General features: G+C 35.5%; 1 protein-coding gene across 16 annotated transcripts in view; it reads right to left on the reverse strand.

Annotated features, from left to right (window-relative positions):
* Positions 1-25,816, reverse strand: part of HYCC1 (hyccin PI4KA lipid kinase complex subunit 1) — a 112,374-nt gene that overhangs the window by 61,599 nt on the left and 24,959 nt on the right. For 14 of the 16 annotated variants that reach the window (XR_014067428.1, XR_014067430.1, XR_014067434.1 and 11 more), the window contains 2 exons: positions 10,131-10,209; positions 4,499-4,600 (listed from right to left, as the gene is read on the reverse strand). Coding sequence is in view for 8 of the 16 variants with exons in the window: in XM_081536405.1 (XP_081392531.1) it covers positions 4,499-4,600; positions 10,131-10,181 (153 nt within the window). In the remaining 8 variants the exon portion in view is untranslated. The remainder of the gene's footprint in view (positions 1-4,498; positions 4,601-10,130; positions 10,210-25,816) is intronic. The other 2 variants (XM_081536412.1, XM_081536408.1) reach the window with 1 other exon arrangement.

The following is a 25,816-nucleotide window of genomic DNA, read 5'->3' on the forward strand; positions in this document are numbered from 1 at the left end:
GACAAAACATTAACTGAAGGATTGGACTATATTTGAATGACACTGATATATAAAACATAAAAGCATTTACCTGATTGGTAATTACTGAAATATGCAAACATTTCCATTTTGGCAGCAAGACTATTCACAGCTAAGCTAGTTAGTAAACCTATGAATTCTAGTGAAAGGCCAAACTGCAAAGTTAAGTGTATATGCAAGTACTCTGTAAAGTCTAAAACATTCTGTAACTCTAAAGTAGTAGTGTTATTAAAACTATATCTTTTTAACTTCCTAAAATAAATAAATTTTCTTCCTTAATATCCTTTCTTCCAGATAAAACATGCCAATATACAAATGACTGGCTACTGAATTGGAGAAATTGAAATGGGAATCCTAGGTAGTTACTGTCACATGGCCTTCCTGAGCTTATAATTAGGTAGCATCTGACTGCAATGACTGGTATGTAGAGTAACTGAATAATATAAAGCCCCTAGATCTAGTTTCTCACTGTAACCATGATTAATTGCCCCCAGATAATCTAAACACCTCTGTCATTTTGTTTTAGACATGATTTGGACTTACTGATAACCATTTTTCTCCCAACACCCCCACAGGTATTCAGTTAATAGAGATGAGTGTATCTTTAAAGCATATACAATAATCACACACAGGTCACTTACAAATATGTCAAGAGATTCACAGGGCTATTTTTCAAACAAGGTATTATTATAGTTTTAGTGAATGGGAGTTCATTCAGTTCCCCAACTTAGGCAATAGATTTACATCAACTTAGGCAACAGATTTTCTACTACAAATAATTGGAATGAACAAAAACTGATTTAAAGTGGATGCCTTGATTTCAAAAATGTTCAATATGTAAAGTAAACTTGATACAGTTAAACTCAGAATTATATATGCAAGGTAAAGAAAAAGTTATATACTTCAATAAACATCGACAAAAAAGAAATAAACATAGACAAAATTGGTCTTTCCTACTGAAATACTATCTTCTTACAGTTAAAGAACATTTTTCCACTCTCAAAATGGTTGTTAGAGGGCAACAGGTGTCCACTGTGGCATGGCAAAAGTAACTGGAAACAGAAGGGTCGGAGGCAAAGTAACGCCACTCAAAGACTGTGAGAAAAGTTTTTAGGGTAGGAATTAATTTGGAAGAATGAAGAAGGGGGTAGTGGAAGAAAGACTGTTATGGGAATGTTTAGCTTTCAGACTGGAGTTTTTAAAATTTCTTTGTGGACCAGTGCCAATAATCTTGTAAATTATGGTGTGACATCGCTCATCTCTAAATACCCAGGAAATCTTTGATTAAATCAATTGATATAGTCTAGCAAATATTTGCAAACTTATAAAACTTTATGCTGAAAGTTTATTTGATAGTCTGTATTAGCACATAACCAATTTTAATCAAAACACTCCAAACAGTCTTTTAAATTCATTTAACATCTAAAACAAGAGTTTTGATTTATGAAAGCAGAACCAAATGAAGATAGATTCAAAAGGGATGTAGCAGTTACACACTGCAATAAGATTAGATGAAATTAAGTATATCAAACCACTAGAGACAAATTGGAGAAAGAAATGGCAACCCACTCCAGTACTCTTGCCTGGAAAATCCCATGGACGGAGGAGCCTGGTAGGCTGCAGTCCATGGGGTCGCTGAGAGTCGGACACGACTGAGCGACTTCACTTTCACTTTTCACTTTCGTGCATTGGAGAAGGAAATGGCAACCCACTCCAGTGTTCTTGCCTGGAGAATCCCAGGGACAGGGGAGCCTGGTGGGCTGCCGTCTATGGGGTCGCACAGAGTCGGACATGACTGAAGCGACTTAGCAGCAGCAGCAGCAGCAGAGATAAATACCAATATTTATGTCGGGTTTTACACTTGCAAAGTACTTTCATGTATGTAAACCCATTCAATTCCCACAATATTATAGCGTGCAATGTCTTTACCCTGACAATGTATTCTTTCTACATAAGCAAATTGAGACAAAGAAGCTACCAAAACCAAAAATAATCACACAGTTCAGGAAGGTCAGACTTTCTAACTACTTTATAAACATACCTGAAAAATGCCAGAAAAGAATAAGACAACATACAATGTGGGAAACACAGTCAGTGTTGGACTTATTTAACCTGATTATATTTGAGACAAATAATGGGGCTTTAGAATATGCTGCATTCCTAGTGTCTTGCTCAAATTTTTTAATGTGTTTTCTCAAGGAAACATTTCTAAACTTGATTGGGTAGGTTTCATAGTACTATTAAGAGAGAACTGTACTTCAAGTATTAATATATTTTGATGTGTTAAATGGCCTTCTATAGTCTAGTCATCATGTACCTTCTTTCCCTTCTGAAATACATTATGAATTCTATAACAACTGAGTTACAAATGAATTTTTACAATCATCCATTCATAAGTAAGAAGCTGTATCTTAAGAGAATGTTAATGGTAATAAGAAATGTACCATGAAATGCCTTTAAATGACTAAAGAAGATGGGAAAAGCTAAGTTTGGGTAAATTTACAAGAGAATATTCCAAATTTTTTTTCATTGAACAATTACTGAGAATATATGGGCAGGAAAAAGATACAGAGAAGTTGGAGGGGACTACTATTTAGGTGCCAGTAGCCAGTGAACCGACTTCTCTCTCTGGGCTCCCTATGTTTAGAACACCAAAAAGATTCCATGTGGCTCTTTCCAAAAAAAAAAACAAAACAGCTGGCTTCCTAACAAACCTAAGCAATTTTAGCCTCTAATTCTATGCCTATCTTAACGCTACAGTCAATTAAAAGCACCAGTCAAGGAAACTTCACTTTATCCATAAACTGTCTCTTTACAGTTTCTTGAGCCTATTTCCTCTCTGGAAAGCTCTTGCCCCCAGTTTTATTTTCTTGCTCTAATTCATTCAGACCTTAATTCAACCATCACCTCCTCAGTCCCAACACATACTTCCCTACTCTGCTTTATTATCTTCATAGTTTTACCATTGACATTTTATTATACATTTAGGTATGTGTTTAATGTTTATCTCACCTACCAGAATATAAGTTCTAATCTATAAGATAAAGAATTTGTTCTACTTTGTACATTTCTAAGTGATTTCTGACACATTATATGTATTCAATAAATATTTATCAAATGAATTTAACCACATAATGAAAAGGTACTATTTGTAAAAATCCAAATACCAAATTTCCCAGATTTCAAATAAAGTAGAATCAACATTTCAAATTTCAAAAATGCCAAAAGACAATGATATCAACTTTTTAGGAATACTGTTATCTCCACATTAAGATACAAAATATTCTAAAGAGCAAAAGGAGACTCTTTGTGACCCCCATGGACTACACAGTCCATGGAATTCTCCAGGTCAGAATACTGGAGTGGGTAGCCGTTCCCTCCTCTAGAGGATCTTCCCAACTCACGGATCGAACCCAGGTCTCCCACATTGCAGGCGGATTCTTTACCAGCTGAGCCACCAGGGAAGCCCGAAAGTAGATCACACTGTTATATCTGAGAAGTACTTCTGAGTACATTTTTTAAGACTGAGTTTTCTTTTTAAGAATACAGGATACACACTGTCTTTACCACATTTATCAGGCTAAAAACTAGATTATTTGCTTTTTTTATCTGCATGCCATGCATTTTGATTTTCCTCACCATTTCCAATCCTTATCTATTTCTACTATGAATGGTGGGATTTATAAGCACCAGAATCTGGGAGTACAGTTTACCTTATCACTTTCAAACTAAATTTGCTATCTAAAAATGCAAAGGAAATGCAGGAGAGGGGAAGGCAGAGAGAAAAAGCAAGGGCTGGGAAAAACTTACCACCAGAACCAAACTACTAACTACTCAAATTTCTTGCATTTTCTCAGGCCTCCATATACTATTCCCTTTGGCCTGCAATGTCCTTTAACTTTCTACATCTGGAAAATGTGTGCAAATCCATCTAGACTCAGTGAAGCATTGCTCTGAAAGTATGTATTTACTTATTTTCTCCCTTTCTTCTTTTGGGACACAGGCCGTGTGCTACTCATTTTTGATTTTCTGTTGCCTAGCACTGCAGCTAACACATAATGGACACACAAATATTTGCTGAATGGAATAAACGAATGCAGTGACCCAGGCTCTCCAAGGTTATCCCCACAGACGGAGAGACAGACAGACACATACATACATAATATATAGAAAGATGAGCAGCAGCATGTTCAGATATGGCTTTGGAATATGGTGATCCTATTTCTTGGCCTGGGAGATGATACACTGGAGCTCATTTTATCATAATTTTTTTTAATTCTGCCATTTTTCTGAATATAAAGTATTCCTACCTCTTTATTCATTTCTCAAAAGGAATCAGTTAAACACTCCAAACTATATATTACAGTTTTAAAACTCTACTTTTCTTACTTTTTAAAATATATGTAATATCTTTCACAATAAGAAATTAAAAATCAATCAAATGAAAACTACTAGCACGATGAACTCTGAGAGTACTTACCTCACTTTGTGGCTCCTGGATAACTTTATAGAGAGATGAAACTAAAGAACTCTTTTCCTTCAAATTTGTAGCATAATTTGGTAAAGATGTTTCTGGTAGTGTCTAAACAAATTTAAAAAATACACTTTATTTTTATGAAATGTCCCAAATAGGTAAATCCAAATACAGAAAGCAGATTGTCAGAAATTGGGGGAGGGGGAATTGGGAAGAGGAAGAACTGAGAGTGACTAACTAGATACAGATTTTCTTTGGGGGGTAATGGAAATATCCTAGGCTTAGATGATGGTGTTAATGGCACAACATTTTAAAACCAGTAAAAACCTCTGTATTATCACCTGAAAACAGTGCATTTTTCATTATGTGAATAATATCTCAACAAAAAAATGGTAAAAATAAAACAAAAGATACATTTAATCCTCAATATCAATAGGGATACAAATTAATATCAACACTGCATCTGTGATCATAGTTTGGAGTTGGAAATAAGAATGCAAATCATTTGTAAAGCCAGAGATACATTTTTTGTAGCAACATACATGTTACCAATCTCATTAACAGTATTTTATCCTGTTTATTAATAAACATGTTATATAAGGATCTAATGTCTCAAACCTTAAAGCCACAGGTCATATAATAACTGTTAAGTAAGACTGTTCTCTTTTACAGAACTGGGGGAAAGTTTTTACTTCTTGGTTCAGAGAAAAAGATAGCCACACTACCAACAAATTTCCCTAATGCCATTTAAAATATCAACAACTAGCCACAGTTTGGCACGGTCACCCTTTCAGAAAGGACACCATGACCAGAAAGGAATGGGAAGAGATAAAACTCCAGTAGTAAGTCAGACAGTTTTGGGTAAAGGTAGTAGGGAAATCTGGAAAAAAACCCAAAAATCTTCATTGTAACAAATGATAAAAACCTATCCTTCTAGAGTATGACCTTCTTTAACAACTTCTGTCTTCCAAGTCTTTATTTTTTCCTAGGAAAAGTATTTCTATCAATCAATCAACTAATCAACAATGTTCTCCTGCAGCAGATATAATGTCTCAAGATACTGCTAATAGTCATTGTAAGATATACATTATTTCTTCCATGTCCCATATCCTAGTACTTTATGATTTAAAATGGGTTACGGTTAGTATATATAGGTGTATGTGTGCATAAATAGACATATAAAATTAAACAGCATATTTATAATAAGGATATTTGATTCATTTTAACTTTACTGTGAATTCCTCAAAGGCAAGAACTATCTTATCTCTCCATCCACAGCATCCAGCACAAGGCCCTGTACTCAAATCTTTGCTGCAGACATTATATAACAGACGAACAAAATAAGAAATAAATACTGTCACTGTTACTCTTCAGTAGATTCTTGAAAAATAGGTCACATTTCACCTTAGGATATATACATGAATAGATTGTTTTTTTAATTTAATAGGACAGTTTTGTTTACCAGAATGGTTAAGTAAACGTGAACTATGTTGGAACCTTCCACCATTCTTCGGGTGGGGAGGAGAGAGTTTTACTGCAACTGCTTACATAAAAAGGAGATTAGGGCTTTCTTCAATATTTCAAAAGCATGTAACAAAAGATCTCCAGGCAACATTCCATTTCTGTTATTTGATCAAGAGTAACCTAATACTAGTGGAATTTATATAAAAGGGAGTAACTGTCAAATAAACAACAGATGTCTAATTGCCTGGAAGATAATGAACCTAAGCTATATATGTGAAACACATTAAAGTGTGTGTGTGCATGTGTGCCTAAACATAAAACTTCAAACTAAGTGCATTGAAAAATAAATCTTAGAAAATGATTAGTGAATAAAAAGATATCTACATGCACTATCTAGCCTAAAAGTGAAACAGTCATTAAAAGTGTGAATTACAATTTTCAGTTACGTACCAATTAACCCTCATGAGGTAAAATGTTTTTTGTGAAATAGCCAAAAGTAAAAGGACAGTTCTTTTCCAAAACGACAAGTTCTAGAAAATACTCTGGGCCTAGGTTACTACAGCTAAATGAGAGGAAAGGTTTCCTAAAAATCAGTGAGCTATTACATTTTATTACAATTCTGTCATTATTTCATTTTGTGAATGTGAGAAAAGTTAACTTTTGTCAATAGAAGGAGAGAAAATACAACTGCTGTGTTTATGAACAGTGCTTTGAAAACCTTAAGATCTAAAAGAGCCTATGGATTTAAATACCATTACAACAAACCTTTAAATTTACATTGTACTAGTTCAAAGGTACTGGCCTTCTTAAATACTAGTTAAGTTTTCTCACTTTGAAGAAGGCAGAACTAGAGACAAAAGAAGTAATAATGGGATTACATGGTAAGAAATTAGTCTTGGCAAAATTTGAAGAAGACAGATGCTTGATATTAAAGTATCATTTGGCAGATGGCTTTTATAAAATGTAAGGAAGTGATACAGGTTAGATGGAAGAGAATTAATGAAGATGGACTGATGGATAGAGAACCAATAAATAAAACAACTCTGACCAACAATATTACATATAAGACTAGATTTTGAGTCACATATTGTGATTCAGTGACTACCAGAAAATAAATCTTCTATATAAATCTACACATAACATTAAGAAAAACACAATACAATTTGTAAGATAACATTTTACAAATAACTATTTGAAATACAGAGATTGAGCTAACAATTCATGAAATCTTAAAATAATGAAGTCTGAGTCTAACCACTTTGTTGGTATACTAAGAGAATATTAATGAGGGCCCAAAGCTGGAGCAGATGCTAGTTTGTCCAAAGGTAAAAAAGAAAACAGAAAAAAAAGCACAAAGCAAACTACGTTATCTTGTGCATTTGAGAGAATGCTGAGTGAGGTTATGAGTCTGGGAGTTCAGGCTGCACCCATGGAAAAGTGTAGAGCTAAAATCATCTTCACACACCACCTATTTCAGTTTTCTTGGTGAGGATATTGAGACCCAAAGAAGTTAAGTGATTTGTTCAATGTTGTAAAACCACCTAGAGGAAAAATTTGACTTCTCAGTCTCAAGTACCCTGTACCACTTACTTTATCAATCATGATGACCTTGGCTTATTAGCACCACAGTTATGAAATTAAACAACCAAGCAGAAACTCAGAATGACAGATGAATAATCTCTAAACTTTATTTCTTCAATATTTTAACCAAAATATGTAACTAACATCACAAATCATTTCAAAAGACCAGGTACTTTAATTTTAAAAGTAAGAGATTTGTTCTTATGTACTTTCCTATCTTCTGTTATTTTCAGTATGTTGCTAACTTTGTCTGGTAACCTTTACCTCTTTACCAAACATAAAAAGAGCTGAATTCAATGCACATTAACACAATACAAAATAATTTTCAGAAATGTCTACCATATTAATCAAAGGGTAGGAAATATCTTCCCTTATACTTGACAAAAATTTGAATCATTTGTTACATCATTTGACTATATTTACTTTTAGATGGTTAGGGGAAAGTTAAATAACTTTTCAGATCATGGGGTCCAGGATTTTACTTCTCTTCTCTCAATGAAAAAGTTTCCTTCCCAGGAATGGAAGAGAATAAACAAACAGATGATAAGGGAAGAGAATTAGCCATAACTTTCAATTATTTGCCTTAATAGTTGACTTCCCCCTATGTTCCCCACCCTTCATCATGCCCTCTTGCCACAACTCCCATATTAAAAAATGGTTTAATGGCTATATTTCCTTTTGCAAATTTTACTTCACCATTAAACATAAGAATATCCCAGAAGTGGTACTCAGCTGTTAAACTTGACAATTTTCATCAACTTGCCAAAAAAATCATGATAATGAACCATATTAAACTCTCATGAAACAGAAAAAAAGCTTAAAAACACAAAGACAACTTATGTAAGAAAAAAGGGCACACACCAGATTTATTCAAACTGTTAAAGCATGTAGATGGCACTGTATGCAGTGGACTATATTCAGTGCACTTCTATAAGTGCATGCATAACTACATCACTCTATGAATTAGGGGATCCATAGAAAGATAATTTATGACTACAAAAGCTGACAAAATGAAAATCTTTGTCATTTATTGGGATGAGATAACAACAATGGCTACAGCCCCTACAAAATTAACAGGAAACATTGTTTCTCTCAAGGACATACTGCCGCTGAAAAGTGTCATAAAAACCTCCATTAAAAAAAAATTAATTTAGTTTTTAATTGAAGGATAATTGCTTTACAGAATTTTGTTGTTTTCTGTCAAACATCAACAAGAATCAGCCGTAGGTATACATATGTCCTCTCCCTCTTGAACCTCCATTTTTGAATGACTTCTGTATTCTTACTCAGTGAGAAGCTTTGTTATCTAAAATCATAGATATCAAAAGTTTTGCTCTTTAAACATATATCGATAAGAATGAAATATGCCACTGTTGCCTGGAGGATGTGAGTCACCTAGACACAGAGAACCTGGCTTCAGATTAGGGGTTTCTGAACCCAACATCCAACACAGATGTTAACTTTGTAGTTTCTAAAGACAACATGACCATGTGTGCACTTCACAACCCAGGTCTGATGTTAAACCCATTACACATAGCTCTGCTTTGTCTTGAGCCTATCAAAATACTATTTCATTTAAATTTCATCTGAACACCTTTCCTCCAAATCCTATAATGATTTTATTTTTTTGTTTGGTGAGATGCCTACACAGTATTTATTGTATGGTGCCCCTCATTGAAACAAGCTAACAACTCTGACTTTTGTCCAAGGTCTTGGGCTAATCGAGCTGGACAAAAAAACAAAAAAAAAGTGTCAGCCCAAACTTTTCATTCTTGTGGTTCCTGATCAGGAAGCTCACATAATTATGTGTAACAGTGAGACACAGAGGACAAAAAGAAGGTGGTTAATTGGTTATTGTTTAGTCGCTAAGTCGTGCAACCCCTTGGTCTACCGCACACCAGGCTCCTCTATCTATGGGATTTCCCAGGCAAGAATACTGGAGTGGGTTGCCCTTTCTTTCTTCGGGGGATCTTCCTGACCCAGGGTTCGAACCCATGTCTCCTACATTGGCAGGTGGATTCTTTACCACTGAGCCACCAGGGAAGCTCCAGTTAATTGCTTAAAGAAACATCATTTTAGCTATCATAGAAATGAGTTCATAAGACAACCAAACAGAGGTTTTGTTTTTGTTTTTCATCCACTAAACAAAAGTTATATACCCCTTTACAGGCACTGGGTTAGCCAACCAAAGAAAGATGCATTGAGAGAAAGTTGTGCAAATATCTTCCCATCTTTTCCTCATCATTGATCATGTCCATTTCCCCTGCCGCCCCAAAATGGGAGAAACATTTCAACCATGAATCGTTCATGGTGGTTAGGGAGAGTTATATCAACTTTCAGAGACTTTAATCATTCTTTGTGATGTTGCCATAAAAGTGAGAAGACAAACCTTTAAACCACTTGGCAAAACAGGAGTCAATTTCCTCAGAAAGATTATTATGTTTAAATAATTCCCCAGTAAGTTTTTTGGAATATTCTTTTGCTTCCACAGATATTTAGCTTTTTAGTCATTAAAAAAGAAAGCCACTGGAATTTAAAACCCAGATAAAACTTCTTTAGAATATAGTTATTATAGTAAAACAGTAAATATTACCTTAAACTCCGACAACCATTCCTCCACAACCCCTTTCTCTGAAGTGAACATCTTTCCACATCTGTTCTAAATCTTCAACCTGAAAATTAACATAGAAAAATGCTAAAATTTTGAATACATTTTCTTTATAGTCAGATTACCAAGGATAGAAGTAATTCTATAAAATGTAGCTACTTTTTTTATTGAGAAATTAAAAGTTTCAAACATAAATTACTGAGTTAACATCAAAAATCAATGTAACAAACAGCATTGAAATGCAAGAATCATGACAAAAGTATAAACGATTATAACATGATGAAATTAGCTCTACAATTTTCATTCAGCTTTTAGTAATGTCAGCTGGAAAACATACTGGACATTTCTTAGTTTAAATTAAATAATTCCAAAGAGATAATGCAACTTAAGAAAATATTTTAAAACTGTGAAAATATAAAAAGACATGCATCCAAACTTGACTTTATAGAAAACATTAAAGTAATTTAATTTGCTTATATTTCAGTTCTTTAGTACAATAACTATCTAGGCAAGCCACTTGGTTTCCTGGAAGATTAATATTCATAAAACAGAAGTAAAAGTGGTAATATCCAAGATAACAACCATATGCAACAATAGCTATTCAGAAGACTGTAATTTACTTAAGTATAAATAAGAAACAAAGGAAGTTAAAGGAAATGCAAAACAAATTTATCTCAAGCAAAACTTCTGTCAAAATACAATATAGTTTTCTTCACACCTCCATCTATAAGAGAGTGGACTGTGTCTTGAGGGAAAACTTTATTAGTTCCACCTGAATTTGCTGAACTCCTAAGTCAGGCACAAACCCTGCATTAGCCTTCTTAATTTTCATCAGAATTATCATGTAGAAGAAACAGAGGCAAAATTGACAGAAACTGAATCTTGATTCTATTCTTACTTGTAGTGTAAACTTGGGCAAGTTATTTGCCTTTCTTTTTTTATTCATGAAATAGGAAAAACCATAGTACATATTTTCAATGGATTACTGTGAAAATTAAATGAAAAAATATAAATAAAAGCACCTGACAATAAAAGTGTTGTTTTACTATGCAATACTATTATTGAAGATTATCAACATACAACTTTTGCATAGTTGCCTATCAAAGCATACAGATACCTCTTAAATAAACAACACAGGTTCTTACAAAGATTACATTCTAATGTTTCTATTGTCTAATTTCTATTAAAAATGGTTAAGAAAATACATATATTCGTTGATTCATTTATTCATACATGAATTATTTGAGAGATATGCATTTTACTTCTTTAGGATTAAAAAATAGCCCTTTTATTATTCTAAATTTTATCCTTGGATCAAGCCAAACTATTAAAACACCACATTATTTGTACCAAATTATTCATTTTATAGTACTGTTCATTCACATAAACCAGGCTTTGAGTTTATGCCCAAAATGTTATGAAAACCCTGCTTGATCATATGTTATCCCCTTAAAAATCCAAAGGAGTAAAAAATCCACATTCTTCAGTTTTCAATACCATGAAAAATTCTCCTTCAGAGTAACTGGTTTGCTTTTATATTATGGATATTGTGAATCTCCTAGCAGATTCTCTTTGCTTTGCTTTTAATATAATGGGAGTCAAAGTTTCTGCCCTAACTCTATCCACAAAAAAGCTGGCTAGAATTAATTTTATTTATAACATTATATTATATACATTCTCTTATTTTCTTTCTACCTAGATCTACTTTTTTTTAATACTGTTATACACATTTGTGAAGCAAAATGAAGCAAGGTAAATATAAATACACGAGTTTTCTTTTTTATTTATCCATTGCTCATCTAGTAAATTAAGACAGGAAGCAATCACAAATAAAACCAGAAGTTACAAAGAATTGGGAAGGTAAACATTTTACAAAAGTTCAAAATAATTCTCTAATTAAAATTAATTTTTAAAAGGTTAAAATCAAGGGGGATAGGCAAAAGGATAAAGAATAGCCAAAACAATCTTAAAGAACAGCAGTGCTGGAGGACTTGGACTTCTAAATATTAAGGCTTACTACAAAGCTTACCAAAAGCATAGTAATTAAGCCAGTGTGGTATTATCATATTATTACTATCAATAAAACCCAATGAAACAGAGCAGAATGGCCAGAAACAGACCTACACATACATGATGATCTGATTTATGACCAAAGTGACAATGTAATTCAGTAGGGAAAGGGTAATCCTTATAAAAAAATGGGGTTAGGTCAACTGGAGGGCTACATGGGATAGGTGGTAGGAAGAGAACCATAACCTACTGGCTAACACCATATGCAAAAGGCAGCTGCAGTTGGATCACAGATCTAATTTTAAAAAGTAAAACAAAGCTTTTAGAACATAACAAAATACCTTCAAAACCTTGGGGTAGGCAAAAAAAAATTTAAACAAGAGACACAGAAGCACTAATCATAAAGGGATTGTTATAAATTGGACTCCATTAAAAGAATTTCTGTCTGCCAACAAATGAATGGATAAAGAAAATACGATACACACACAAACATACAATGGAATATTATTCAGCCTTCAAAAGAAGGAAATTCTGCCATCTGCAACAACATGGATGAATCTGGGAATCATATGCTAAGTTAAATTACCCAGACACATAAAGACAAATACTGCAAGGTCTCACTTGTGCATAGAAGAAGTCAAACTCATGTTGCTGCTGCTGCTAAGTCGCTTCAGTCGTGTCCGACTCTGTGCGACCCCACAGATGGCAGCCCACCAGGCTCCACCGTCCCTGGGATTCTCCAGGCAAGAATACTGGAGTGGGTTGCCATTTCCTTCTCCAATGCATGAAAGGGAAAAGTGAAAGTGAAGTTGCTCAGTCGTATCCGACTCTTAGCGACCCCATGGACTGCAGCTTACCAGGCTCCTCTGTTCATGGGATTTTCCAGGCAAGAGTACTGGAGTGGGGTGCCATTGCCTTCTCCACAAACTCATGTTAACAGAGAGTAAAGTCATGGTTTCCAGGGGCTGAGGTGGGGGTGGGGGTGGGGGCGGGCGGGTGGTGGAGGAATGTGGAGATGCTGGCCAAAGGGTATGAATTTTCAGTTATAAGATGAGTAAGTTCTGGTAACCTAATGGGCAACATGATAACCATAGCTAATAATAATGTATACTTGAAATTCACTAAGAGAGTAGATTTTAAGTGTTCTCACTACACACATAAAAATTGGTAATTATGTGTGGTGATAGATTTGTTAATTAACTTGATTGTGGTATACCAAAACATCACGTACATCTTAAATACATAATTATTTGGCAATCATATCTCAGTAAAACTGGGGCGGGGGAGGGAAAGAACTTCTATTCACCAGAAGATGTCACTAAGTGAATGAAAAGGCAAAACCAGAGTGGGAGAAGATACTAACAATCCTGTCAAAAGTCTCATATTCAGAAATATAAGGAATTCATCAATTCTTAAGAAAAAAGCAGAAAATTCAACAGGAAAAGCAAACACATCACTTATCCAAATGGAAACATAACATATGAAAGGTACTCAAGACTGTTAGTCATCAGGGAAATATCTCACACACACACACACACACACACACACACACATACCACACGGTTAGAATGAAGGAGACAATACTAAATGTTGAAAAAGATATGAAGCAACCAGAATATTCATACACAGTTGGCATGAATGTAAATTGATACAGTATCTTGGAAAACACTTTGTTAATACCCTCTAATTTAACACATATGTACTCTAACAATTTCATGCATAAAAATATACCTTACAGAAATGTGGATGTATGTCTCTGAAAGATGTGTTCAGGAACATTCAGAGTAGCAGTTTTTATAACAGTCTAAAACCAAATGTCCACCAAGAGTAGAAATGATAAATTATAGTATATCATACATGGAGTTCTATACAACAATGACAATAAACAAACTGTAACTACATTAATGTCACAATATTGGGAAATGGAAGGCAAAAAAAATGAGTACATACTATATAATTACATTTATATAAACTTGCAGAACAGGCAAAACTAATCAATTGTGTTAAAAGGAGAGTGGCTGCTCTTGAAGGAGTTAATTCTTGGGTTCTAGTAATTGAGCTAAGAGCTGGTTATACAAGAGTGTTCATTTAGTGAAATTTCATCAAACTGAACAGATGATTTGTTCATTTTTCTATGTGTATATTATAGTTAAAGCTATGTTTTTTCTAGTACTCATGTATGGATGTGAGTCAGACCATAAAGAAGACTGAGCAAGGAAGAAATGATGCTTTTGAATTTTGGGGCTGGAGAAGACTCTTGAGAGTCCCTTGGACTACAAGAAGATCAAATCAGACAATCCTAAAGGAAATCAACCCTGAATATTCACTGGAAGGACTGCTGTTAAAGCTGAAGCTCTAATACTTTGGCCACCTGATGCCAAGAGCTGACTCATTGGAAACAACCCTGATGCTGGGAGAGATTGAGGGCAGGAGGAAAACGGGGGCGACAGATGATGAGATGGTTGGATGGCATCACCGACTCAATGGACATATGAGTTTGAGCAAACTCCTGGAGATAGTGGAGGACAGAGGAGCCTGGTATGCTACAGTCCAAAGCGTCAGACACAACTTAGAAATTGATCAACAGCAAATTACACATTAGTAACACCAGACCACCCCAGGCCTCTTATTCACTTGTTAGAGGTCAAATGGGAGCCCTGAACCGTAGATGTAAGTTTACATGAATACTCAGTGAAACTGTCCCTCCCCATGCTTCTTTGCCTTCCTTTGCCAAGCCCCAAAGAACATCTCCTCCAGAACACCTCCTCCACCCTGAAACTTTCACAGCCTCACCACCACTTCCCGCAGCAGGTCCATCAGGATTAGTGTCATTTTCCCTTCCCCCTGTTGATGTCAGGAACCACTAGAAACTACAGCTCCCAGATTAGATTTGCACATGTTCATAGCTCTTTGCAGGCCCTCGACTTTACCCCCATCTCCTATTCCACTCTAATTCTGGAAGGAAGTTCTCTTTCCCTGAGCCTTCTGGAATTAACAATCTGTTACCAGCAAAACTCTCTAAATCAACAGTTTTCTGAATGTCACTTTCTTCTTATCCTAACAAGAAGCCTGGCTCTTCTCTGAAGATACCCGCTTTCCCTGAAAGCTTCTCAAAGAGTGACTGACTGCCTTTCCTCTCATAACCCTGGAAGAAACCACTGGCCCTAGAGGTAATATAACCATTTCAGATCAATCTCCCTCTCTCCCATCCACCCAACGCTGTTCCAAAACACATGTAGCTGGCACCTATCAATCAATCCCTCCCCTCCAGTCATCCCTCTCCTTCATTTCTAGATGATTTTAGCTCTGGCTCATTGTCATGCTTTCAAATTACTCTTATTTAAAATCTTAGTGTTTTTTCTTCTCACTCAGTGAACTCTTAATTCCTAAAAATCTCCTCCAACAATACTGTCTTCTTCGCTGTCTCAGCAACTCAGTCATATGATTATAGCCTAGACCAAAAATTCAGGTCAGGACCATTTTTTAAAATATTTTAAATATTAGTATTAATTTATTGAGCCGATCTGAAAGAACACCCAACAGTCAAAGTTGGAACAATTTGAACAACAGAACAAACAACATAGTAGTGAATTATTATCCAAAATGTAAAATATGGCAACCCACTCCAGTATTCCTGCCTGGAGAATCCCAGGGATGGCAGAGTCTGGTGGGCTGCCGTTTATGGGGTTGCACAGAGTCGGACACGACTGAAGCAACTGAGCAGCATGGACTCTATGGGAAAGGGCGAGGGAGGGATGATATGGGAGAATGGCATTGAAGCACGTAAATTATCATATGTGAAACGAATCGCCAGTCCAGGTTCAACGCATGGTACAGGGTGCTCCGGGGCTGGTGCACCGGGACGACCCGGAGGGATGGGATGAGGAGGGAGGTGGGAGGGGGGGTTCTGGAAGGGGAACACATGTACACCCATGGTGGATTCATGTCAATGTATGGCAAAACAAATACAATATTGTAAAGTTAAAAAATAGATAAATAAACTAATTAAAAAAAAAAAGCAACCACCACCGCCGCCCCATACTCCCTATTTGTTTCCCAAATTGTCTCCATAGCACACATAACCATCTGACACATTATATAATTGCTTATTTTTTTTAATATCTATATCTTCCTTGAATGGAAATTCAGAGAACGGATTTTTATCTGTTTTGTTGTTTAACCTAGTAGAGTATCTAATGTATAACAGATGTTCATTAATAGTGATCTAATAATGAATAAATGATTTGTTCCTAAAAAAAAAGTATAAAATAAATATACAAGTCCATATTGAAATAAATAAATATTAGAGAAGAAGAGACAAGCCATCCTTTCAGATAATATATGTAGATACGTTTCCCTCCAGGAAGTTTAGTCCATGCCTCCCTAAGGACCAAAATGGGCTGGTGATAGTGATTTGCTTCCAAAGAAAAGCGTATTGAAAAGGGGAAAACAATAACTTTACAGCAGAGAAATCTGATAAACACTGGCTTGACCAAGGTTAACGACACCCATGATGTCATGTGAATATCATGTACCCCTGATATGATGAGAAGGGCACTTACTTTATCTCCGTGATATTCCTTCTAAAAAGCAATAAACCCAGTATGATCATGATACAAACATTAGAGGAAACTTAATTTTGGAGACATTTTACAAAATATCTGAACTATATTCCTCAAAACTAAGAAGGTCATGGAAAATAAAAAATACTAAGAGACTCTAATAGGCCAGAGAGCCTAAGGTGACACTACATGACCATACATGCAATATGGTCACCTGGACTGGATCATACATATTGAACAGAACAGAAAAGGGATAGTTTACAAAAAAAAAGAAGCCCTGGTGAATTTCTAATAAAGACTGAAATTTAGTTGACAGCAATGTAATGGTAATGACAAATATACAACGATAATATGACATAAGGAGAAACTGAAACAGGGTGTGGAGTATACAGGAATTCTCTGTACTATCTTTGCAACTTTTCTAGAAATTTAAAATTGTTTAAAAAATTATTGAAGCTCTGATGTATTTCTATTCTAGGATCCAATCCAAATGATAATGTATTCAAAACAAAACAAAATATTAAAGTACATCAACACACAAGCACATATTTATATCTTCTGATAACATTCTACACCATTCGTTATTAAAGCTTCGATTTCAATACTTTCATAATACTTCATTATACAAGGGCTTCTCAGACCTAAGGAGCAAATTCTCTTCCATTATACCTTACTCTCTGCACTAAACGGAGGTGACAAAAAAACTAATTTATGAAGAGATTTCTTATCTAGTTGCTGAAAGTCAAAAAAAAGGAAATAATTATAGTACTGAATTATAAACATGAATGAAAATTCAAATCATGTTTACTTATCATTAGTTGTGTTTTAAGGACAGTAATAAACTCAAGCATTTTCATTGTCTTTCCATGGGGTCAAAAATGCTCAGCACAATATAGAAATATTTTAAATTAAATTTGTAATTTCATAGAAATGTTAAACTATACCATAAAATTATAAAAAGTAAAAATTTCAATTGACATTCATGCAGTTTTAAATTACCAAGTCAAGCCAGTGTGAAACAAATCTAAATACAATAAAACTTAATTCTTTTAGATGACAAGTTTTTTAAAATTTCATAAAAGGAAAAGTATCTTAAGACAAATAGAAAATGTACAAATATTAAAAATGAGACTGGAAATAATAATGCATTATAAGAGGAAGAGGTTAATGGAATTTTATAAAATGTAGAATAAGAATCTAAAGAAACAGAAGATGAAAAAGCAATAGTGTGTGCCCGCTGAGAGAAGTTTTTCTTTGTCCTTATCACATATTGCAACACTCTAAAAAAATCTCTCCATTAGTCCTGGCTTCCATGATGAATAACAGTTATGACTAAAGATACCACTAAAGAGTAGGTAGGACAAGAAGCAAATGGACCACAAAATTGAAACAGTGTTTTAAAAACGATTTCTCTCTACTAGCACTCAGCAAGAAGCTCTCTACAGTCGCTATCTCACCCCCACATTTCATATCTAAGATGTAATCTTTTAACATTTATGGCAGTCTTGATTATGTAACTTTGAAGTTTTATAAAACTAATAAGATAGCTCAAGTAATATTTTAAAATATATTCTCACATTAAAAAAAAAATCTTTATTCTTCTCAAAAGCAAAAGGAGCAAAATTACGTGTTTCATACTGTGTAACTAACTTCCTATTTTTCTCAAACATATCTTAGAAAAGAATATTTAAAATTGTATTAGAAAGCTTGCTAAGATTCAATGCAGTATTTCAGAAGCAGAATTACTCTGTGTGAAATTAATTTTTTATATTTTCAGTATGTAATAAAACATTTCTAAATCTCTTATTCTTCAGTCGCTGCATTATAGCTTAATTTTAACCCTGATAATGATTTCTGAACTCAAGAAACTTTCCAGAAAGCATATCATAAAAGTGTTGTCACAAAAGGTCTATACCTTATTATGTTTTACTCTCATCCAATTAAGGAAGAATACAAAAAGAAAAAAGAGTACTTATAATTTTCACTGCAAACCTCTAAAAAATATTTTTACTCTTATTTCTCATGCATCATGAAGTATTAACTAGAAATTAACACTGACTCTTCTAAAACCATTTGCTTTATATGTCATGAAAATCAAATTTCTATAAATCTAAAGAATAAACAAATTTCTGTAAGTAGATAATAACATATCACAAAGTTTTAACTTTTCTGTCCTATGAAATAGGGCCATTACAAGTAAATTAAGTGCTATCAGAAGATTATCAAGGTTCTTTCCCTTGCAACTTTTCATGATGGTTTGGGCTTCTTATAGTATGGTGGCTGGATTCTAAACACATCAAAGTGGAAGCTGCATAATGGTGACGTAGCCATAGAGAACAGACTTGTGGACTTGGGGAAGGAAAGGGTAGGACAAATTGAGAGAATAGCATGGAAACATATACTTTGAAAAGTGAAAAAAGTGAAAGTGAAATTCGCTCAATGTGTCCGATTCTTTGCAACCCCATGGACTGTAGCCCACCAGGTTCCTCTGTCCATGAGATTCTCCAAGCAAGAATACTGGAGTGGGTTGCCATTCCTTTCTCCAGGAAATCTTCCTGACCCAGGGATCGAACTTGGGTCTCTTGCATTGCAGGCAGATTCTTAACCGTCTGAGCCACCAGGGAAGAATATACATTTTCCATGTGTAAAATAGATAGAAGGTGGGAATTTGCTATGTAATACAGTAAACTGAGCTCAACACAGTGCTCTCGTGACATCTAAGAGGAATGAGATGAGAAGGGAGATGTGAGGGGTGTTCGGGGGGGACGTATGGACATATGTATACCTGTGGCTGATTCATGTTGATGTATGGCAGAAACCAACACAATACTGTAAAGCAATTATTCCCCAATTGAGGAAAAAAAAGTGAAAGCTGCAGATCAAGTCACAGCATGTGTTTACTGCATTCTTTTGGTGAAAGCAGCTCATGGGGACAGTCCAGATACCAAAGTTGTTGTTGACAAACAGGTGGTTTTTTTTATTTTTCTCACTTATATTATTTGAATTCAAATCAGATATCCTTTCCCTAGACAAAAGATTCTTCTGAAGTCCTGGAAGTTTTGAGAAGAATAGGAAGCTGGAAAATGGGGAATGAGAAGAGGGATTGCTACGTTTCTTCCAATTGTCCTCCTTTTTACAAAAGAAATAGAGTGGCCTGGTTGCCATAATACTTTGGTATCCCAACACAGTTTTATTTGTCCTTGGGGTAGGCAAAAGATGCTGAATTCGAAAGACATTTGCCATAGTAAAAATCTCTGCTCTATTTTTAATAGCCAGATATTTTTGATTTATGGGGAAAATAGACCTAAGTTATAGGTCTTTGGAAAGATTTCCCACACCTCTGCTACTGGCTGTAAATTCTGTTCCTTCTCCCTGTGCCCTGAGAGGAAATTGTTCACTTGAGAACACACATGGGCAGTGAGGCAGTCAGCACCACTTCTTTTCAAGCAACAGCCACCATACTATAAGAAGCCCAAACCATCATGAAAAGTTGCCAGGGAAAGAACCGAGACCCTGGCTGAGAGTCAGTACCACGTACCAGCCACATGACTGAGCCATTGGATATTCCACCCAAGCCAAGCCTCCAGATGACTACCATAGCTTCAGCTGACAACATGAAGCAGGAGATCTGCCATGCTATAATAAATCTAGTCAAGCTTGGATTTGTGAGAGATCAAAAGTACTTGCTGTTTGAAGCCACTGAGTTTGGGGATGGCTTGTTAGGCAGCAACAGATAACAAGAACACCATTTTAATCAAATATCTAGGGTATACCTTTTTCATACAAGGCAGTGTGCTCTTATTAGAGAATATCGGGTTTTTCAAAACACGATCCCTGACATCAAGGAATTAGATTTTTCTCTAAAAACTTGTAGTAAAACTTATTATAAACAGGACATAATCTACAAATGTTCAATAAATGTGTTTACTTTCTACTGATGTATACTTTTTGCCTATCCTACTGTTAATGATGAGATATTGTGATATGGTTGGCCAGAATTCAAAGTTTGGAAAAGTCCATAGCCACAAAGCAAAACAAAACTCAATTAATAACTATCTTATCTTATATGCTATGCTTAATCAACGGAGCCAGCTTATCAGAGTAACCATCACAGTCATCACTATGCTATATAAAAGTTGCTTTTATTCATTAGGTATAAACTATCTCATTTTGTACATATCCTGATACCAGCATCTCTGAATTTTCCTAAGACATCAAATGATTTCACTTAAATTTTCAGTTAAAAAAATGATGTTGCATCTTGGTTTTCTTCTTTATAGTACAGTTTGTTGTTTAATTGTTAAGTTGTGTCTGACTCTTTTTGCGACCCCATGGGCTGTAGCATGCCAGGCTCCTCTGTCCAAGGGATTTTCCAGGCAAGAATACTGGAGTAGGTTGCCATTTCCTTCTCCAGGGGATCTTCCCAACCTAGGGATCAAACCTGCATCTTCTGCATTGGCAGGTGGATTCTTTACCAATGAGCCACCAGGGAAACCCTCTTTATAGTATAGATCTTTGCAAATTTTGAAATAATAAAAAATTTTAAATGATACAATAAGGGATTCAGGTTTGATAGAACAATTAATAACCCTTATTATTGGAGGCCTCAATATAAAATAGGCTCTATGAGAAAACACACAATTTCCAAAATTATTATAGACTATGATAGATTTTTCATCTGTCTAGGATTTTATAAAGTCTCATGAAAATTGAGAGGTAAACTAGAAAAATTCTTAAAGTCTCTGCTTATCATACATCCATATATAGATTAATTATTCAAAAGAAAGTTGAGTAAAATGTTGTAACAATGTACCATCTTAAAGTTACAGAAAGGGATATACGCATAAGACCACAAAACCCATGTGTCCAATAGCCACATCTCAAAGCACAGGATGAACACAAGCTGCTTTCACAGTGATGATGTTCCATTCTTTATTTGCTGAATGCCTTTCTAACTTACTCATCTTGTCTATGTCCCCTATGGCTATCCTAATCCCATCACAACTTTTATGCTCCAGACACACACTCTCCTCTGTACCACATGGGCATTTCTCAATTCCCAAATCTAAATTCTTCAAGTAATTGTCTGTACCAGCTCCTTATTTTGATCCTGACCACAACTCAAAGCCAACCTGGAAAATGGCCAAGCTGAGAACAGATATCTCCACTTGGTCCAACAGTTGAGATCAAAGATATAGACAAATATAGATGCAAGTTTATTTCAAAGGGGCTTTGTGTGGGCAAAAAGAGTAAACGTATCTAGTATCTACTATAGATATAATATCCCAGGAGAAATCTAACAAGCTGAATACCAGGACACAACATTTCAATCAGGAAAATCTAATTTTTTTTTTTTTTACCTTTCCTTTGTAATCATGTCTTACAGAAAGATCTCATATGCTTAGAGTCAGCTAAACCTCAAGACTTTTTTCATACAAATTGTTTCCAAACCAAATCACTCCTATCTTACACTTAACCAATCAACTCTTAAGAATCTAAGTGACAATTTAGCATTTTAGATTGATTCACACATCATAGATACAAACCTTTGAAACTTTGCTGATTTGGGCCCTGAATTCCATTGTTTCTTAAATATAACATTTACCTTGTTATATTACCTCTCCATCATAGCTGACATCATAGCATACAATAAAAGTGATCGTGAAAGCAAGGAATTTTGTACTAGAGGAAAAGTAAGGAAATGGGGCTAGAGATATGTTGTAAAGCTATCCATATGTAAGAAATTGTTAGTGCAATAACAATAAATAACTTTTCCCAAAGTAGTCACAGGCTAAGTACAGAAGGCACCAAACTAAGTACATATCCATGATAAAAATCTATTTGCAATGTTTAGAATGGAGAAGGAATAGGGGCCTAGCCTGAACAAAGTTCCAGATCAGCCAATAAAATAGGAATCTCTGAAACAGATAACAGGAGAAATATCAAGGAGAAAATAACAGTATACAAGAATTATAACAATGAATCTTATAACTGTCAAGAAGACAACAAAGAAAACAAATAGTTTCAATGAAATGAAAGCACTGAAAGTCAGTGCTTTCATTGGGATTTAACAGAGAGAAAGAAAAAAAATGACATAGGCAGTATAGTCACAGGATTTTTACAATTAAAACACAAGAAAAACTACTTTTGCTTGTTGTCAATGAAGACAATACCATTAAAATTGAAATTTTCCAGTCCTTATCATCAAGAAACTAAGTGAAAGTCACAGCCATGTCCAACTCTTTGGGACACCATGGACTATACAGTCCCAGGAATTCTCCAGGCCAGAATACTGGAGTGGGTAGCCCTTCCCCTCTCCAGGGGATCTTCCCAACCCAGTGATTGAACCCAGGTCTCCCACATTGCAGGGGGATTTTTTACCAGCTGAGCCACAAGGGAAGCCCAAGAATACTGGAGTGGGTAGCCCATCCCTTCTCCAGCAGATCTTCCCGACCTAGGAATCGAACCTGGGTCTCCTACGTTGCAGGCAGACTCCTTACCAACTGAGCTATCAGGGAAGCCCCAAGAAACTAAGGAATAAATTATTTATAACATGAAGATTTACCTCCATTGCCTCACTCTGCCCTTACATTCCAACATACAAACCATTATGTATTATCAACATTACTTGATAAAAGGAAAATCTTCTTTTATCATATAAGAATGATTAATGTGGCTCTTTGAGTGGATTCACACCTACTTTCATCATTGGCTTTAGAAAGTATGTTAATCGCTCAGTCATATCTGACTCTTTGCAACCCCACTAGGCTCCTCCGTCCATGGAATTCTCCAGACTGGAGTGGGTTGCCATTTCCTTCTCCAGGGCATCTTCCCAACCCCGGGTCTCCCACATTGCAGGCAGGCTCTTTACTGTCTGAGCCACTAGGGAAGCCCCCTCATTGGCTTTAACCAGAGAAAATGACCTTGAACTTAAAGTGTCAATGCTTTTCAGTTCCTTTTTTTAAAATTTTTATTTATTTATTATTTTTGGCTGTGCTGAACCTTCGTTGCTGCAAGAGGGCTTTCTCTAGTTGTGGTAAACGGACTTCTCACTGCAGTGGCTTCTCTTGTTGCAGCTGATGCCTACTAGGCATGCAAAGTCAGTAGTTGGCAGCACACGGGCTTAGTTGCCCCACAGCATGTGGAATCTTCCCAGACCAGGGACCCAACCTGTGCCCCCTGCACTGGAAAGTGAATTCTTAACCACTGTACCACCAGGGAAGTCCTCAGTTTCTTTTAAACCAACAACCTACTTTAAGCATTGCTTGATGCAGAAATCATACTAACAAGATGCTAGGAAGTATGGCACAGTAATAGCTGGTATTACAAGACTATAATGAAAATTATTTTTATACACTAGAACATTCTTAGTCTTTACAAATATAAACATAAGCTTTCTTAAAAAATAAAGCCCTCTGGTTAAGAACTTTCCATTTGCCTGCCAGATGATTTCTTATATCTATAATTAAGTGGCTGGTTTCAATTTGTTAATCAAATAAAGTACAAATTATTTTCAAAGATTATGAAAAAGTTTTTGCTCTTCATTTTGTTCAGTTATGTCCGACTCTTTGTGACCCCATGGACTGCAGCACGCCAGGCTTCCCTGTCCTTCACCATCTCCCAGAGCTTGCTCAAACTCATGTCCATCGAGCCAGTGATGGCATCTGACCATCTCATTCTCTGTCACCCCCTTCTCCTCCTGCCCTCAACCTTTCCCAGCATCAGGGTCTTTTCCAATGAGATGGCTCTTCGCATCTGGGGGCCAAAAGATCTGTAAGATTATTTTTTTAATTACAAATCACCAGAAAAGATAATATTATGAAGAACTTCACCACTAATGTACATAACTTTAAAGTTTAAAACTGTATGGTAATTACAGGCAAAGTTCAGTTCAGATACTAGAAGCAGGAATATATCCAGGCAAGTATTCAATAAAGATTTGTTGAATAAAGAAATAAATTTCATCCTTCATAATGCCTGTCAAACATGCCATCTGCTCTCCATCTCTACGGCAGCACCCTCAGTCTGCGTTTTTATTGCCTCTGTAGGCTCCAATCACACAGCCTTCCTGCTCCTGTTTCTTCTCCAGGGCACTATACACATTACTGCCGAACTAATCTTCCTAAAACACTGCTTTTCTCCTGAAACACACTATGACACTTTTCCATATCATATCTGTCAGATCTTCTACCTCAAGCTCCCCTTATAATACAGCCACAATTTACCTATCTAAATTTTACTTACTGCTGTTCTCCAAAATGCATCTTGTCATTCCAACCTCCATGCCTGCCTATGCCTTTCCTCTCTACTATATCTTCCTTTTACGTCTCAGTTTTTTACAGCCTTCCCAGGAAATACTCAGGGCCTGCACTGATGAAGGGCTGGCAAGGCAAACTGTGAGGAGAGAACTATGGCACGACATCTGTGAGCCACAAAAGCATCATTTGATTGACTTGTTTAAAGACTGATCAATTAACTGACTGACCTTGACTTAGAAAAAATCTTACTAGAATTTTTTCAAGAATATTTTTACAAGAATTCTAGATTGCACCAATAGAAGTATGCTGCTAAGTCGCTTCAGTCGTGTCCGACTCTGTGCGACCCCATAGACGGCAGCCTACCAGGCTCTGCCATCCCTGGGATTCTCCAGGCAGGAATACTGGAGTGGGTTGCCATTTCCTTCTCCAGTGCATGAAAGGGAATAGAAGTATACATTACATTAAAAATAAAAGTACCAGACAAATTTATTTACAAAAGAGAAATAAAGTCACAGATGTAGAAAACAAACTTAAAGATAGTTATCAAGGGGGAAAGGAAGGGAGAGATAAATTGGGAGACTGGGTTGACATATATACACTACTATATATACAAAATAGACAACTAATAAGAACCTACAGTATAGCACAGGGAACTCTACTCACTACTCTGTAATAACATATGGAATCTAAAAGCAGTAGGTATATGTATATGTATAACTGATTCACTATGCTGTACATCAAAAACTAACACAATATTGTAAGTCAACTATACTCCAATAAAAAGTAATTAAAAATAAAGTAAAAATAAGGAATATAATAACAAAATAAAAGAATCAGAAAC

This window comes from Giraffa tippelskirchi, chromosome 10 (genome assembly GCF_054371585.1).
Source record: "Giraffa tippelskirchi isolate mGirTip1 chromosome 10, T2T-mGirTip1v1.2.pri, whole genome shotgun sequence".
Taxonomy (NCBI): Eukaryota; Metazoa; Chordata; class Mammalia; order Artiodactyla; family Giraffidae; genus Giraffa; species Giraffa tippelskirchi.